At 44.9% G+C, this 14,646-nt stretch overlaps 1 protein-coding gene across 2 annotated transcripts in view; it reads right to left on the bottom strand.

Moving 5' to 3' along the window:
- The window catches only part of LOC144139377 (hemocytin-like), a 224,618-nt gene that overhangs the window by 108,782 nt on the left and 101,190 nt on the right, over positions 1-14,646 (bottom strand). Inside the window, exons 33-38 of one of the 2 annotated variants that reach the window (XM_077671743.1) lie at positions 14,262-14,367; positions 12,912-12,953; positions 11,027-11,259; positions 5,741-5,846; positions 4,392-4,433; positions 2,445-2,677 (exon numbers count right to left, since the gene is read on the bottom strand). In XM_077671743.1, the coding sequence (XP_077527869.1) occupies positions 2,445-2,677; positions 4,392-4,433; positions 5,741-5,846; positions 11,027-11,259; positions 12,912-12,953; positions 14,262-14,367 (762 nt within the window). The remainder of the gene's footprint in view (positions 1-2,444; positions 2,678-4,391; positions 4,434-5,740; positions 5,847-11,026; positions 11,260-12,911; positions 12,954-14,261; positions 14,368-14,646) is intronic. The other variant, XM_077671748.1, reaches the window with a different exon arrangement.

Genomic DNA, 14,646 nt, shown 5'->3' with positions numbered 1-14,646 from the left:
TCCGACTCAGTACTATGGGTAAACCCGTGGGGGTTAAAACCTATGGGGACACCTCCAAGCTTCCACACACAAACTGTCTCCTACAGTAATACCATGCACTCAAAGAGACAAGTAAACTAGCCCTGCACAAAACATAAATGTCCTGCGAATCCAGGGAAGAAAACGTCTCGGTTAAGAATGTAAACGTATTCTTCGTTTTCAATCTTCAAGTCCTAAGTAACCGTGCTACAGCTCCGATGATCGAATGTTTGTTTAACGTTGAATGCCCCGAAAAGGCATATCCGTGGTGACTGTTTTCGGAGATTACCCACATTTACAATGACATGACCTCCACCCGTTCAATACTACTATCCTTGCTGTGTGGATTCAGAATCACAGTGTAGTTCTCAAACTTCACCGGATGGTGCGCTAGCAAGCATCATACGTTACGATATATCAAATGTGTTTTGTGATTCCAGTCCGTCTCCTGCCGATTATGGTGCTTGTACAGTCGCGACAAAGTTGAAGGTGATCGCTCGAGTCGAAAAAGAAACAACGAGCAGCGCCATCTTACGGGTCGTATCATGGTTGTATCATGCGAGAGACTACGATGGCCAGACGGCAGCGCTATCTGAATCTCTAGAGGTTAGAAAACGGCCGCTATTGAGCTTGACAGGTCCGCTGATCGATGCTCTCGCTATCACCTTAAAATTGATCCTTACTGCACATTATAGATACCCGCAGCAAACCATGCAAGGAATGTAACGCGGAATGTAACGAAATATTGCCTGGTCTTCTGTTTGTGCAGGTGGTATGCCCTATACCTTTCGAATTAATAGACTGTAATCGGTTACTTCGTTTAAAAATAAATAGCTGCTCTTTGGCACAAGTGACACTGTCAAATTTAAAAAAAAATGGAACGTTTGAAACAAACAATGTTTTATCCAATCTGCAGCATGGTTTCCGAAGCAGATATAGCACTTTAACTCAGCTGCATGAATTTACCCATGACATTTCGTCAAGCCTTGAGTTCGGCAACCAGGTCGACGTAATATTCATTGCCTTTGCAAAAGCTTTCGACAGTGTTCCTCACTCTATGTTGCCTAATAAACTCGGTGCCATCCTACAAAATTCGTCTAGTAGATCTAATTGCCAATTTCCTGTCCAATCGCACCCAGTGCGTTACCTTTCCCTCGCACAAAACACCTTTAGCTAAAGTTATATCAGGGGTACCACTAGGGTCCGTTCTTGGTCCTTTGTTGTTTCTGGTTTTTATTAATGACTTGCCACAATCCATCACCTCTGAACTACGCCTCTACGCCGATGACTGTGTTTTGTGCAACCCCATTACCTCCCTTCAAGTTCACCACCTCCTTAAGGACTCGTTTAGTGACTTTTGCTCTTGGTGGGATACACTGCAGACGAATATCAATTTCCGTAAAACAGTCTCAATGTCCTTCAGCACCAGAGCGCAGACTTCCGTTTTCAACTACTCTTTCAATGGCCTAATGCTCCAAAGGGTTCCGGATTATAAATATCTTGGCGTGATTTTCACTACTAACCTAAACATATCAATTCAGTCTGCACCAAATTTCTTAAAAAACTCAGCTACCTAAGATGCACTGTCAGAACATCCCCACAGGAAACTAAATTACTAATGTACAAAATACTAATTCGTCCGGTTCTTCATTATGCCTCAATCGATTGGTGTCCGTATAAAAAAGGAGAAATCAAACAAACTGAATCCGTGCAAAAAAAAAGCAATCTGTTTCATTTTTCACCGCTATGACCGTAATTTTTCGCCTACATCCACCCTTACAACTTTAAACCTTGCCTCACTTTCTACGCGACGCAATATCGATTCGCTAAAATTCTTGCATGGTATCGTTCACTCAGATAACCGCCTTTCCTATAACATCTATCTTACGTACGCTATACCAACTATAACTCAAAAGTATCATCTCCTAAACCTCACCCCATTTCATGCACACACCAATACATTCCAATTTAGTTTTTTTTCTTTCGAGAACGACAGAACAGCGGAACTTACTGCCAAGTGAGATTAGGACCTCATCGATAAATCGATTTCAGCTGTTTCTTGAAAGTCGTGTTTAATCAATAGTTCTTTGCTTTGTTGTGTTTGTATGGGCGCCCCGTCCTACAGTGCCCACTAATTGGCTGTATAACGGTTATTCTATGTACATTGGCATCTGCACGATCGGACGCTTGTGTACTGAATGAAATGGCAATGTGTGTACGGGTGTATACGTCTTTGTCGTTCCCTGAAGTGTTGCACTTCTAATCGCTGCTCTGTATTTCAACCACTCCTGCTATTGCCTTAACTGGCTGCAGTACGTACAAATTAAATACATGAAACAGAAAACCAGAAAGTATTGACTGAAGCGTTGTAGGAATCATTTTTTCCGGCGAACAAGTGGACACGGTTGGCGGCGTTAGCAGCTCACCGCCAGAGGAGCTTCCCTCCCGGGGAATGCGCAAGGGCAATGCTGTGGGGGCACGCAGTTGTCGGGATTAAAGTGCACGCTTCCCGGTTCGCACACTGTCCTGAAGCAGCCGTCCACACAACCATCCTCGTCGTGGCAGTAACCCTGGGCCCGAAGCTTGTGCAAGAAGTGGTCGCAAGTGGCGTTGCAGCGGATGCCGCATTCGGACACCCACATGTCGGGGGGGCACCGGCCTGCGAATTCGCCACGTTTAAGGCCATCTGGGGTGTGCCCCACTGAATGAGAACAGAAAAACAACTTGTGCTATCTCTCCTTTCGCTTCGACACCAGTTTTTAAAGACACGCAGACAGTCGCCACGTCCAGCACCTCATTGCATTTTACCCGTCAAATCTAATACGGCTGCTTCCGTGCGTCATTGCCCTGGATGCCTTTGCACCGTGAGGATTCTTTACAACCTGTTACATATAAGGCATACTTTTCAGTAAACTATAAATTACTAGTAAGTCTGGTATATAGACAACAGGTTATGCCAAACCTTTGCATGACCGAGCAACAGTTAGCTTCGCCGGCTATCAAAAAGGGCGCAAACCTCGGCTCTCTTGAGGGCATTGGTCTCCCCGAAGGCATCCGAAGGAGCTTTTTGTTGCCCACAGCCCGGAATATTGCAATCAAGTAATAAGACATCTTTATCACATTACAGGCGCTCCGTCTGTAGACATTCTAAATACTAAGTTATAATGACCGCACATCTCCGTCTTGTGATCAAGTCGGACCCCAACCTTCGAAGTCAACTTTTGAATTTCAGCTGCATGGTGGCACTGATAGAGGTACGCATTTCTGGTCCTGAGCGAAAGGCGCAAAGTTAAATTCCTAATTGCGAGTAGCTAGTAGTGTGTTCGCGATACTGCGAGGAAGAGAATTGAACACGAGAGGTCGGCGCACTCACTCATCAGTCCACTCATTCACACTTATTTGGGCTCAAAGTGACGCGTGAGATTGAGTTTGAGTGAGCGTGAGGCTAGTGTGGCATCGTGAGTTTGACCCCGAGTGAGCACGAGGGAGTTTGAACCCAAGTGATCCCGAGTGAGTTTTAACCTGACTGAGTTTGAGTACGCCTGAGCCCGAGTGAGTTCTCATTCCAATTCGAGTTCTCAGCCCGAGTTAGTTCTCAGTCCATTTTGAGTTCTGAGCCCGAGTGAGTTCTGAGCCCATTTTGAGTTTGAGCCCGAATGAGTTCTTAGTCCATTTTGAGTTCTAAGCCCGAGCTACAACTCAGTCCATTTTTAGTTCTGAGCCCAAGTAGAGTTCTGAGTCCATTTTGAGTTCTGAGCCCAAGTGAATTCTTAGCCCAAGTGAGTTCTGGGCCCGAGTGAGTTCTGAGTTTTGCGCTCGCAGTGAGTTTTAGTTTCAGTGAGCGTAGATGAGTTGCTCAGCAATGAGTGTGAGTGTGAGTGGGAGGTGATTCCAAAGATAAATTTCTGAGGGAGTTTGAGTGAGACGGTCCAACTTTGACGAGGTATGTCGAACACTGAGTAGCCACCACCAAGACAACCATGCCACTCCCAAAACCTCCACGTCGAAACTCGCCAGTTTACGCTGCGAATCTAGGCTATTTATTGTTCCTTAATATGGTCAAAAATTTCATTACCAGTTTACGCTGCGAATCTAGGCTATTTATTGTTCCTTAATATGGTCAAAAATTTCATTACTTGGACATTTGTGTTTGGTGTTGTTTAAGAATGCAGCGCAGCCAACCGTCCAGCCTTTGCGCGCCTTACCCGGCCTTTTCAGCGCCTACTAGATATCGCAGTGCTTAACAATGTTGAAGCGCCGTAACGCTTGCTGTGTTTCCCCGAGGATAAGCGAACGTTTTAAGGTTCCTGTGCAATAAAATTGCCAAAAAATAAATCATAAAACTTCGCATAAAAACAGCAATAGCGACTTACTTATTATTGGGGGTGGCATTGTCGGGATGGGCGTTGATGGACCTGAAAATCAATAACTTACGCATTAAGAACAAAAAGGCTGTGTCTGCCTGCGTGGGATTCGCATGAATGCACCGACTACCATGTAACTGTCTTTGTACATGCCAGCCTACCGATAAAAAAATCTATGAACCTGAGAAAAAAATAAGTACCCGAGAAAACTGCAGCAAAAAGCAGTGTCAATTACTTTACAGGATTGTCGGAAGTATTCAGGGCAAGTTGTTATTTTAAACTTTGAATTCCTGCTCTTTGAGGTAGTAGCAGTGCTTTTTCTTTGTGCGGTCTGCATTCAGTTTCCGTGGTTAAATTTTTTTGTACGCATTACTGGAAAAAAAAATCGCGCATGAAAGTGAGACTGTTTTGCTGTTTGCGTTGTTTTCCTTATTTATTATAATTAGCGTCAAATGAGTTCCCAGTAAGCACCATAATTTTACAGTAAATGTTGCAGTTGCATAATCACTTCAGCATTGCTATCACGCCTACTACGCGAAATTTCTTTTGTGTGCACTGAACTAAAGTTTACAGGAGCTTTTTGTCATAGAAGGTGGGGAAAACGTTTCGGTTGTCTTTTGCAGTGACGCCGCAGGTTAATAATGAGGCCACCTGGAAATAATTTGCTCTATTCGACCCTAATAGGAGGATTTCAATGACAATCCTCCAAGCGTTTGTGTTGCTCCCACACCTTTATCAATGCTGACCGAAGTGGGACTTAACCTGTATCGACCTGATTCATGTTACTGAACAAAGCCTCCTATAGTCCCTACAGTTAGGGAAACACCGGAGTTTTAGCTGTCGTCTGGTATCACATTAAGGGTAGCCTTCTTCTCGTTGTTAGCTTATGTTCGCTATGGTGCACGTATTTGTTTCTATTCTGAGCGTTTTGTTATTTTAACATCGGTAACTACCCACAGAAGCGCCGCAGCGCCCTCGGATCTCTATATTCCGGAATACATTTGCTTTTCGTTAACTACTATCCTCAAACAGAGTAAGTGTTCCTTCCGACATTTGTTAAATAATGTCTAAACTTACACAGGCGGCGAAAAGAAGCTTCGCTTGCACTTATATTTCCACACAAAGACAGCAAAATTCTACATTTTCACATATTTCGAAGAACCAATTTCCTCCTCAAACTAAACGGAGCCATTCAGTTTATGTGTCTCTTGGATATACGAGAATCATTCATTCGTAGCTCGTGATCACTTTTCGTCGGATTTATCTGAGTTACTATTTTTATTATACGAGCGCAAATCGGTGGCAAATGCTGTTGATCTGTGCACTCTGCACAATGGTCGTCCTCGCCGTACACGTACCTGTGGTTACGGAGGTGGTCGTTCCGCATCCGGGAATGCTGGCGCAGCTCACTCGGTTGTTCGCGCACTGACACTTCTCGCACTCGAGCTCCACCACTTCGCCCGGCTGCGTGTCACGAATGAGAGAAAACTTTTCTGTAGCAACGCCCACACTACCGTACCACGTTTCGTAAATATTCCAAGTCCACGCTACCCATCGCTGCCTACAAAATAATTTGAGAAAGAAGCTGCCCTGCAAGCTCGATAAGAAAACAATCTAAATGCACAAGTAGGAGAAGTCGTCCTTTTTCTGAATGCGTAAGTGGGCGGGGACTATCTGTGTACTGTGCGGTAGTAGTAGTAGTACAAATAACTTTATTTTGCCCAAACGTTGTGGCGATTGCACCCCTGAGTTGTTCACTCAGTCATCTAGACCGTGGGGATCCCGATGTTTTGGGAGCTCGGTGTCTTCAACCTACTGGTCGAGGGCTTCTTGTACGAAGGGGCTGGGTTAGAGACGGCAACCCCGGTCGGTGTTGTTTGGCGAGGGCCTTCGCTCTTGCCTCACGGCGTTCCTTATTGTGGATAGGGTACATTCGTCTAGGCTTAGGGGACACTCTGGTGACATCCCTCAGAGGAGACGGAATGGCAAAAATTCGGTGTTGATAGCCTCATCGGTACGGCCAGACGCGAGCGCTCGGCCTCTCCCAGCACACAACTGCAAACCTACTGCACCTCGCGATACACAATACCCCCTCCGAAGTTACAGAGACAGTGCGAACCGCACAGCTAGAGAGACTCTCTCGCAGCTCTGCCGGTCGGTGCATCCTGGGGTCTTGGGCCTCGTACCACAAACACCATACTTCACATGACATACTGTGCGGTGTGTTTTAAATACTTTTTTAAGCATTAAGCCAGGCGAGGATGGCTTCGAAGTTGTGGTAAATGCCGTGTGTGCAGTATGCTGAAGCGAAACGTGCGTGCCACGTGCGGTATACATCAAATAAGGTGCTTATACTTTACATATCAGACTAGTTTTAACCACTGTGACAACATGCGAACCTGAACGTGCGATTCTCGGCCGCAACTTCCGTAAAATTGAAAGAATGGCTTATTCCATGCCCGAAAAGGAAAGTTCGGCATAGGATTTCACACACACACACACAAAAAAAAAACTACAGTGGCATACCAGTTTTCTTTAACGATGTGAGAATGCGTGAGCATAACTTATCACTGAGTTCTGTCGCTGACGTATGTTGCTGACTTTTGTGGTGCTTGGTTGATGATGTCAATTGATGAAGTTAATGATATCGCGAAACTCCAAACTAAAGTTTTTTTTCTTCTTCTCTGCTATGACCAATTTGGGAAATCTGGCTTTACAGATACCAAGCTTGACACCGAGCGCTTTTAAAATAGGCTTCTTAACTCTACTTGAATGCATTGCTGGAAAGACATCTTTTACGAGCCATTATGCAGAATAATATCACGATATGAAATCCCTAGGACCTTCTTTTAATCGCCTCTAGACTATTTTTGAAGTCATGAACTCCTCGAATACTACTACTAATCTCGGGAAATGTTCCCGAAGAACGCAAAGATATATTATAGCATCTTCGATAGGCCAGGAAAGTACTGCCATCAGTCGGACTACTTTCCCTCTGTCGTCCTCGCTGCCAGGAAGAATTTCGCCGGCATCTACCGGTCGAACTTTCTGCCAACAACTTCTGGCCACACGCACTGTTTCGTTGCTTCTATCTGGGGATGCAGTTCGCGTCAACTGAGACAAGTAGAGTGTTAGTGACGCTCGCAGCTTGATAGGACCATCCAACACTGTGCGCAAGCGCTTTCACTTTTTCTGTTGTACCTGGAAGCACTACCAAAGCGATATAGCTACTACCAGCTCTGAGCGACACTGGGTGGTTTTCTCGTCGCCGCAGATACCCGTTCCAGTTTCTGCTTCGCTCTTTCTTTCTTTCTTTCTTTCTTTCTTTCTTTCTTTCTTTCTTTTCTTTCATGTGGCTATCGAATGCATTTATTGCTGCAATTGAAAAGAACCCGACCAATAGCCGCAATGCCATTTGAAAGACGTAATTGGAACGCCCAAAACCATGCCAATAGCGGTAAGGAGAGAAAAACATTTTGACCAAGTTTCCAAGGGATCTCGTGTACAGCCGGTAAAAGGCTTGTCTATAACACAGCGTTCGTACTCTCAGCCCTATCCTGCCCCACCGGAGCGGGATTTGAATAAAACTACTGCGGAATTCTGAAGTCTTAGCTATTCGCTTTTGCCTCCGACATGTTTGGGACGAGTATGTTTCGGAAGTTTTCGGATGTAGCTGGTTGAAGCTGAAATTGCTGTTACAGACAAGCGTTTTACCGGCTGTACGTGAAGTAGTAATTTTGACGGGAGCTGCTTTTTGACCTCATATTCTCAGCACTGGATGCGCTTGTAGCCTACGCTCTGAAAGCGTTTCAGATTTAGAAAAAAAATTCATAAAAGAAGTGCTGCAGGGGCCCTTTAATGCGCCGTGACGGCACAACTGTTAGCACCCACGAACAGAAATTTTGAAAGCTGCGCTTCCCACTCATATTTGTATCCTTTTTTTCATTCAGAACGGGTTATGGGGGTGGGCGTAGCGGTCGCATTGGGGGGAAACATGCGTACGCTGGCGCCCAACAATTTCACATAAATGCCACAAAATTCTACATGTCTTCGTGAGGAGCAAAAATTAAGTTTAACCGAGCATATACTGATCAAGACTCGCCTCACGTCACCAGATCGCCGGCCATTTCTACCCTTGAGACGTTACGAAGACTGCGCTTAAAATGCAGGTGCTGCATGTAGTCTCCGACTCAGTACTATGGGTAAACCCGTGGTGGTTAAAACCTATGGGGACACCTCCGAGCTTCCACACACAAACTGTCTCCTACAGTAACACCATGCACTCAAAGAGACAAGTAAACTAGCCCTGCACAAAACATAAATGTCCTGCGAATCCAGGGAAGAAAACGTCTCGGTTAAGAATGTAAACGTATTCTTCGTTTTCAATCTTCAAGTCCTAAGTAACCGTGCTACAGCTCCGATGATCGAATATTTGTTTAACGTTGAATGCCCCGAAAAGGCATATCCGTGGTGACTGTTTTCGGAGATTACCCACATTTACAATGACATGACCTCCACCCGTTCAATACTACTATCCTTGCTGTGTGGATTCAGAATCACAGTGTAGTTCTCAAACTTCACCGGATGGTGCGCTAGCACGCATCATACGTTACGATATATCAAATGTGTTTTGTGATTCCAGTCCGTCTCCTGCCGATTATGGTGCTTGTACAGTCGCGACAAAGTTGAAGGTGATCGCTCGAGTCGAAAAGAAACAACGAGCAGCGCCATCTTACGGATCGTATCATGGTTGTATCATGCGAGAGACTACGATGGCCAGACGGCAGCGCTATCTGAATCTCTAGAGGTTAGAAAACGGCCGCTATTGATCTTGAAAGGTCCGCTGATCGATGCTCTCGCTATCACCTTAAAATTGATCCTTACTGCACATTATAGATACCCGCAGCAAACCATGCAAGGAATGTAACGCGGAATGTAACGAAATATTGCCTGGTCTTCTGTTTGTGCAGGTGGTATGCCCTATACCTTTCGAATTAATAGACTGTAATCGGTTACTTCGTTTAAAAAATAAACGGCTGCTCTTTGGCACAAGTGACTATAAAGCGCTGTCCAATTTTAAAAAAAATGGAACGTTTGAAACAAACAATGTTTTATCCAATCTGCAGCATGGCTTCCGAAGCGGATATAGCACCTTAACTCAGCTGCATGAATTTACCTATGACATTTCGTCAAGCCTTGAGTCCGGCAACCAGGTCGACGTAATATTCATTGCCTTCGCAAAAGCTTTCGACAGTGTTCCTCACTCTATGTTGCCTAATAAACTCGGTGCCACCCTACAAAATTCGTCTAGTAGATCTAATTGCCAATTTCCTGTCCAATCGCACCCAGTGCGTTACCTTTCACTCGCACAAAACACCTTTAGTTAAAGTTACATCAGGGGTACCACTAGGGTCCGTTCTTGGTCCATTGTTGTTTCTGGTTTTTATTAATGACTTGCCACAATCCATCACCTGTGAACTACGCCTCTACGCCGATGACTGTGTTTTGTGCAACCCCATTACCTCCGTTCAAGTTCACCACCTCCTTAAGGACTCGTTTAGTGACTTTTGCTCTTGGTGGGATACACTGCAGATGAATATCAATTTCCGTAAAACAGTCTCAATGTCCTTCAGCACCAGAGCGCAGACTTCCGTTTTCAACTACTCTTTCAATGGCCTAATGCTCCAAAGGGTTCCGGATTATAAATATCTTGGCGTGATTTTCACTACTAACCTAAACATATCAATTCAGTCTGCACCAAATTTCTTAAAAAACTCAGCTACCTAAGATGCACTGTCAGAACATCCCCACAGGAAACTAAATTACTAATGTACAAAATACTAATTCGTCCGGTTCTTTATTATGCCTCAATCGATTGGTGTCCGTATAAAAAAGGAGAAATCAAACAAACTGAATCCGTGCAAAAAAAAAAAGCAATCTGTTTCATTTGTTACCGCTATGACCGTAATTTTTCGCCTACATCCACCCTCACAACTTTAAACCTTGCCTCACTTTCTACGCGACGCAATATCGATTCGCTAAAATTCTTGCATGGTATCGTTCACTCAGATAACCGCCTTTCCTCTAACATCTATCTTACGTACGCTATACCAACTATAACTCAAAAGTATCATGTCCTAAACCTCACCCCATTTCATGCACACACCAATACATTCCAATTTAGTTTTTTTTCTTTTTTTTCGAGAAGGACACAACAGTGGAACTTACTGCCAAGTGAGATTAGGACCTCATCGATAAATCGATTTCAGCTGTTTCTTGAAAGTCGTGTTTAATCAATAGTTCTTTCCTTTGTTGTGTTTGTATGGGCGCCCCGTCCTACAGTGCCCACTAATTGGCTGTATAACGGTTATTCTATGTACATTGGCATCTGCACGATCGGACGCTTATGTACTGAATGAAATGGCAATGTGTGTACGGGTGTATACGTCTTTGTCGTTCCCTGAAGTGTTGCACTTCTAATCGCTGCTCTGTATTTCAACCACTCCTGCTATAGCCCTTAAATGGCTGCAGTACGTACAAATTAAATACATAAAACAGAAAACCAGAAAGTATTGACTGAAGCGTTGTAGGAATCATTTTTTCCGGCGAACAAGTGGACACGGTTGGCGGCGTTAGCAGCTCACCGCCAGAGGAGCTTCCCTCCCGGGGAATGCGCAAGGGCAATGCTGTGGGGGCACGCAGTTGTCGGGATTTAAGTGCACGCTTCCCGGTTCGCACACTGTCCTGAAGCAGCCGTCCACACAACCATCCTCGTCGTGGCAGTAACCCTGGGCCCGAAGCTTGTGCAAGAAGTGGTCGCAAGTGGCGTTGCAGCGGATGCCGCATTCGGACACCCACATGTCGGGGGGGCACCGGCCTGCGAATTCGCCACGTTTAAGGCCATCTGGGGTGTGCCCCACTGAATGAGAACAGAAAAACTACTTGTGCTATCTCTCCTTTCGCTTCGACACCAGTTTTTAAAGACACGCAGACTGTCGCCACGTCCAGCACCTCATTGCATTTTACCCGTCAAATCTAATACGGCTGCTTCCGTGCGTCATTGCCCTGGATGCCTTTGCACCGTGAGGATTCTTTACAACCTGTTACATATAAGGCATACTTTTCAGTAAACTATAAATTACTAGTAAGTCTGGTATATAGACAACAGGTTATGCCAAACCTTTGCTTGGCCGAGCAACAGTTAGCTTCGCCGGCTATCAAAAACGGCACAAACCTCGGCCCTCTTGAGGGAATCGGTCTCCCCGAAGGCATCCGAAGGAGCTTTTTGTTGCCCACAGCCCGGAATATTGCAATCAAGTAATAAGACATCTTTATCACATTACAGGCGCTCCGTCTGTAGACATTCTAAATACTAAGTTATAATGACCGCACATCTCCGTCTTGTGATCAAGTCGGACCCCAACCTTCGAAGTCAACTTTTGAATTTGAGCTGCAGGGTGGCACTGATAGAGGTACGCATTTCTGGTCCTGAGCGAAAGGCGCAAAGTTAAATTCCTAATTGCGAGTAGCTAGTAGTGTGTTCGCGATACTGCGAGGAAGAGAATTGAACACGAGAGGTCGGCGCACTCACTCATCAGTCCACTCATTCACACTTATTTGGGCTCAAAGTGACGCGTGAGGTTGAGTTTGAGTGAGCGTCAGGCTAGTGTGGCATCGTGAGTTTGACCCAGAGTGAGCACGAGGGAGTTTGAACCCAAGTGATCCCGAGTCAGTTTTAGCCTGACTGAGTTTGAGTACGCCTGAGCCCGAGTGAGTTCTCATTCCAATTCGAGTTCTCAGCCCGAGTTAGTTCTCAGTCCATTTTGAGTTCTGAGCCCGAGTGAGTTCTGAGCCCATTTTGAGTTTGAGCCCGAATGAGTTCTTAGTCCATTTTGAGTTCTAAGCCCGAGCTACAACTCAGTCCATTTTTAGTTCTGAGCCCAAGTAGAGTTCTGAGTCCATTTTGAGTTCTGAGCCCAAGTGAATTCTTAGCCCAAGTGAGTTCTGAGCCCGAGTGAGTTCTGAGTTTTGCGCTCGCAGTGAGTTTTAGTTTCAGTAAGCGTAGATGAGTTGTTAAGCAATGAGTGTGAGTGTGAGTGGGAGGTGATTCCAAAGATAAATTTCTGAGGGAGTTTGAGTGAGACGGTCCAACTTTGACGAGGTATGTCGAACATTGTGTAGCCCCCACCAAGACAACCATGGTACTCTCAAAACCTCCACGTCGAAACTCGCTGGTTTACGCTGTGAATCTAGGCTATTTATTGTTCCTTAATATGGTCAAAAATTTCATTACTTGGACATTTGTGCTTGGTGTTGTTTAAGAATGCAGCACACCCAACCGTCCACCCTTTGCGCGCCTTACCCGGCCGCTTCAGCGCCTACTAGATATCGCAGTGCTTAACAATGTTGAAGCGCCGTAACGCTTGCTGTGTTTCCCGAGGATAAGCGAGCGTTTTGAGGTTCCTGTGCAATAAAATTGCCAAAAAATAAATCATAAAACTTCGCATGAAAACAGCAATAGCGACTTACTTATTATTGGGGGTGGCATTGTCGGGATGGGCGTTGATGGACCTGAAAATCAATAACTTACGCATTAAGAACAAAAAGGCTGTGTCTGCCTGCGTGGGATTCGCATGAATGCACCGACTACCATGTAACTGTCTTTGTACATGCCAGCCTACCGATAAAAAATCTATGAACCTGAGAAAAAAATAAGTACCCGAGAAAACTGCAGCAAAAAGCAGTGTCAATTACTTTACAGGATTGTCGGAAGTATTCAGGGCAAGTTGTTATTTTAAACTTTGAATTCCTGCTCTTTGAGGTAGTAGCAGTGCTTTTTCTTTGTGCGGTCTGCATTCAGTTTCCGTGGTTAAATTTTTTGTACGCATTACTTGGAACAAAAAAATCGCGCCATAAAAGTGAGACTGCTTTGCTGTTTGCGTTGTTTTCCTTATTTATTATAATTTGCGTCAAATGAGTTCCCAGTAAGCACCATAATTTTACAGTAAATGTTGCAGTTGCATAATCACTTCAGCATTGCTATCACGCCTACTACGCGAAATTTCTTTTGTGTGCACTGAACTAAAGTTTACAGGAGCTTTTTGTCATAGAAGGTGCGGAAAACGTTTCGGTTGTCTTTTGCAGTGACGCCGCAGCTTAATAATGAGGCCACCTGGAAATAATTTGCTCTATTCGACCCTAATAGGAGGATTTAAATGACAATCCTCCAAGCGTTTGTGTTACTCCCACACCTTTATCAATACTGACCGAAGTGGGACTTAACCTGTATCGACCTGATTCATGTTACTGAACAAAGCCTCCTATAGTCCCTACAGTTAGGGAAACACCGGAGTTTTAGCTGTCGTCTGGTATCGCATTAAGGGTAGCCTTCTTCTCGTTGTTAGCTTATGTTCGCTATGGCGCACGCATTTGTTTCTATTCTGAGCGTTTTGTTATTTTAACATCGGTAACTACAGACAGAAGCGCCGCAGCGCCCTCGGATCTCTATATTCCGGAATACATTTGCTTTTGGTTAACTACTATCCTCAAACAGAGTAAGTGTTCCTTCCGACATTTGTTAAATAATCTCTAAACTTACACAGGCGGAGAAAAGAAGCTTCGCTTGCCCTTATATTTCCACACAAAGACAGCAAAATTCTACATTTTCACATATTTCGAAGAACCAATTTCCTCCTCAAACTAAATGGAGCCATTCAGTTTATGTGTCTCTTGGATATACGAGAATCATTCATTCGTAGCTCGTGATCACTTTTCGTCGGATTTATCTGAGTTACTATTTTTATTATGCGAGCGCAAATCGGTGGCAAATGCTGTTGATCTGTGCACTCTGCACAATGGTCGTCCTCGCCGTACACGTACCTGTGGTTACGGAGGTGGTCGTTCCGCATCCGGGAATGCTGGCGCAGCTCACTCGGTTGTTCGCGCACTGACACTTCTCGCACTCGAGCTCCACCACTTCGCCCGGCTGCGTGTCATGAATGAGAGAAAACGTTTCTGTAGCAACGCCCACACTACCGTACCACGTTTCGTAAATATTCCAAGTCCACGCTACCCATCGCTGCCTACAAAATAATTTGAGAAAGAAGCTGCCCTGCAAGCTCGATAAGAAAACAATCTAAATGCACAAGTAGGAGAAGTCGTCCTTTTTCTGAATGCGTAAGTGGGCGGGGACTATCTGTGTACTGTGCGGTAGTAGTAGTAGTACAAATAACTTTATTTTGACCAAACATTGTGGCGATTGCAC

Source organism: Haemaphysalis longicornis, unplaced genomic scaffold (assembly GCF_048455015.1).
Source record: "Haemaphysalis longicornis isolate Haplotype H1 unplaced genomic scaffold, Haemaphysalis longicornis Haplotype H1 scaffold_1, whole genome shotgun sequence".
Taxonomy (NCBI): domain Eukaryota; kingdom Metazoa; phylum Arthropoda; class Arachnida; order Ixodida; family Ixodidae; genus Haemaphysalis; species Haemaphysalis longicornis.
Note: the sequence above shows the minus strand (reverse complement) of the source record. Positions and strands in the feature narration are given on the sequence as shown.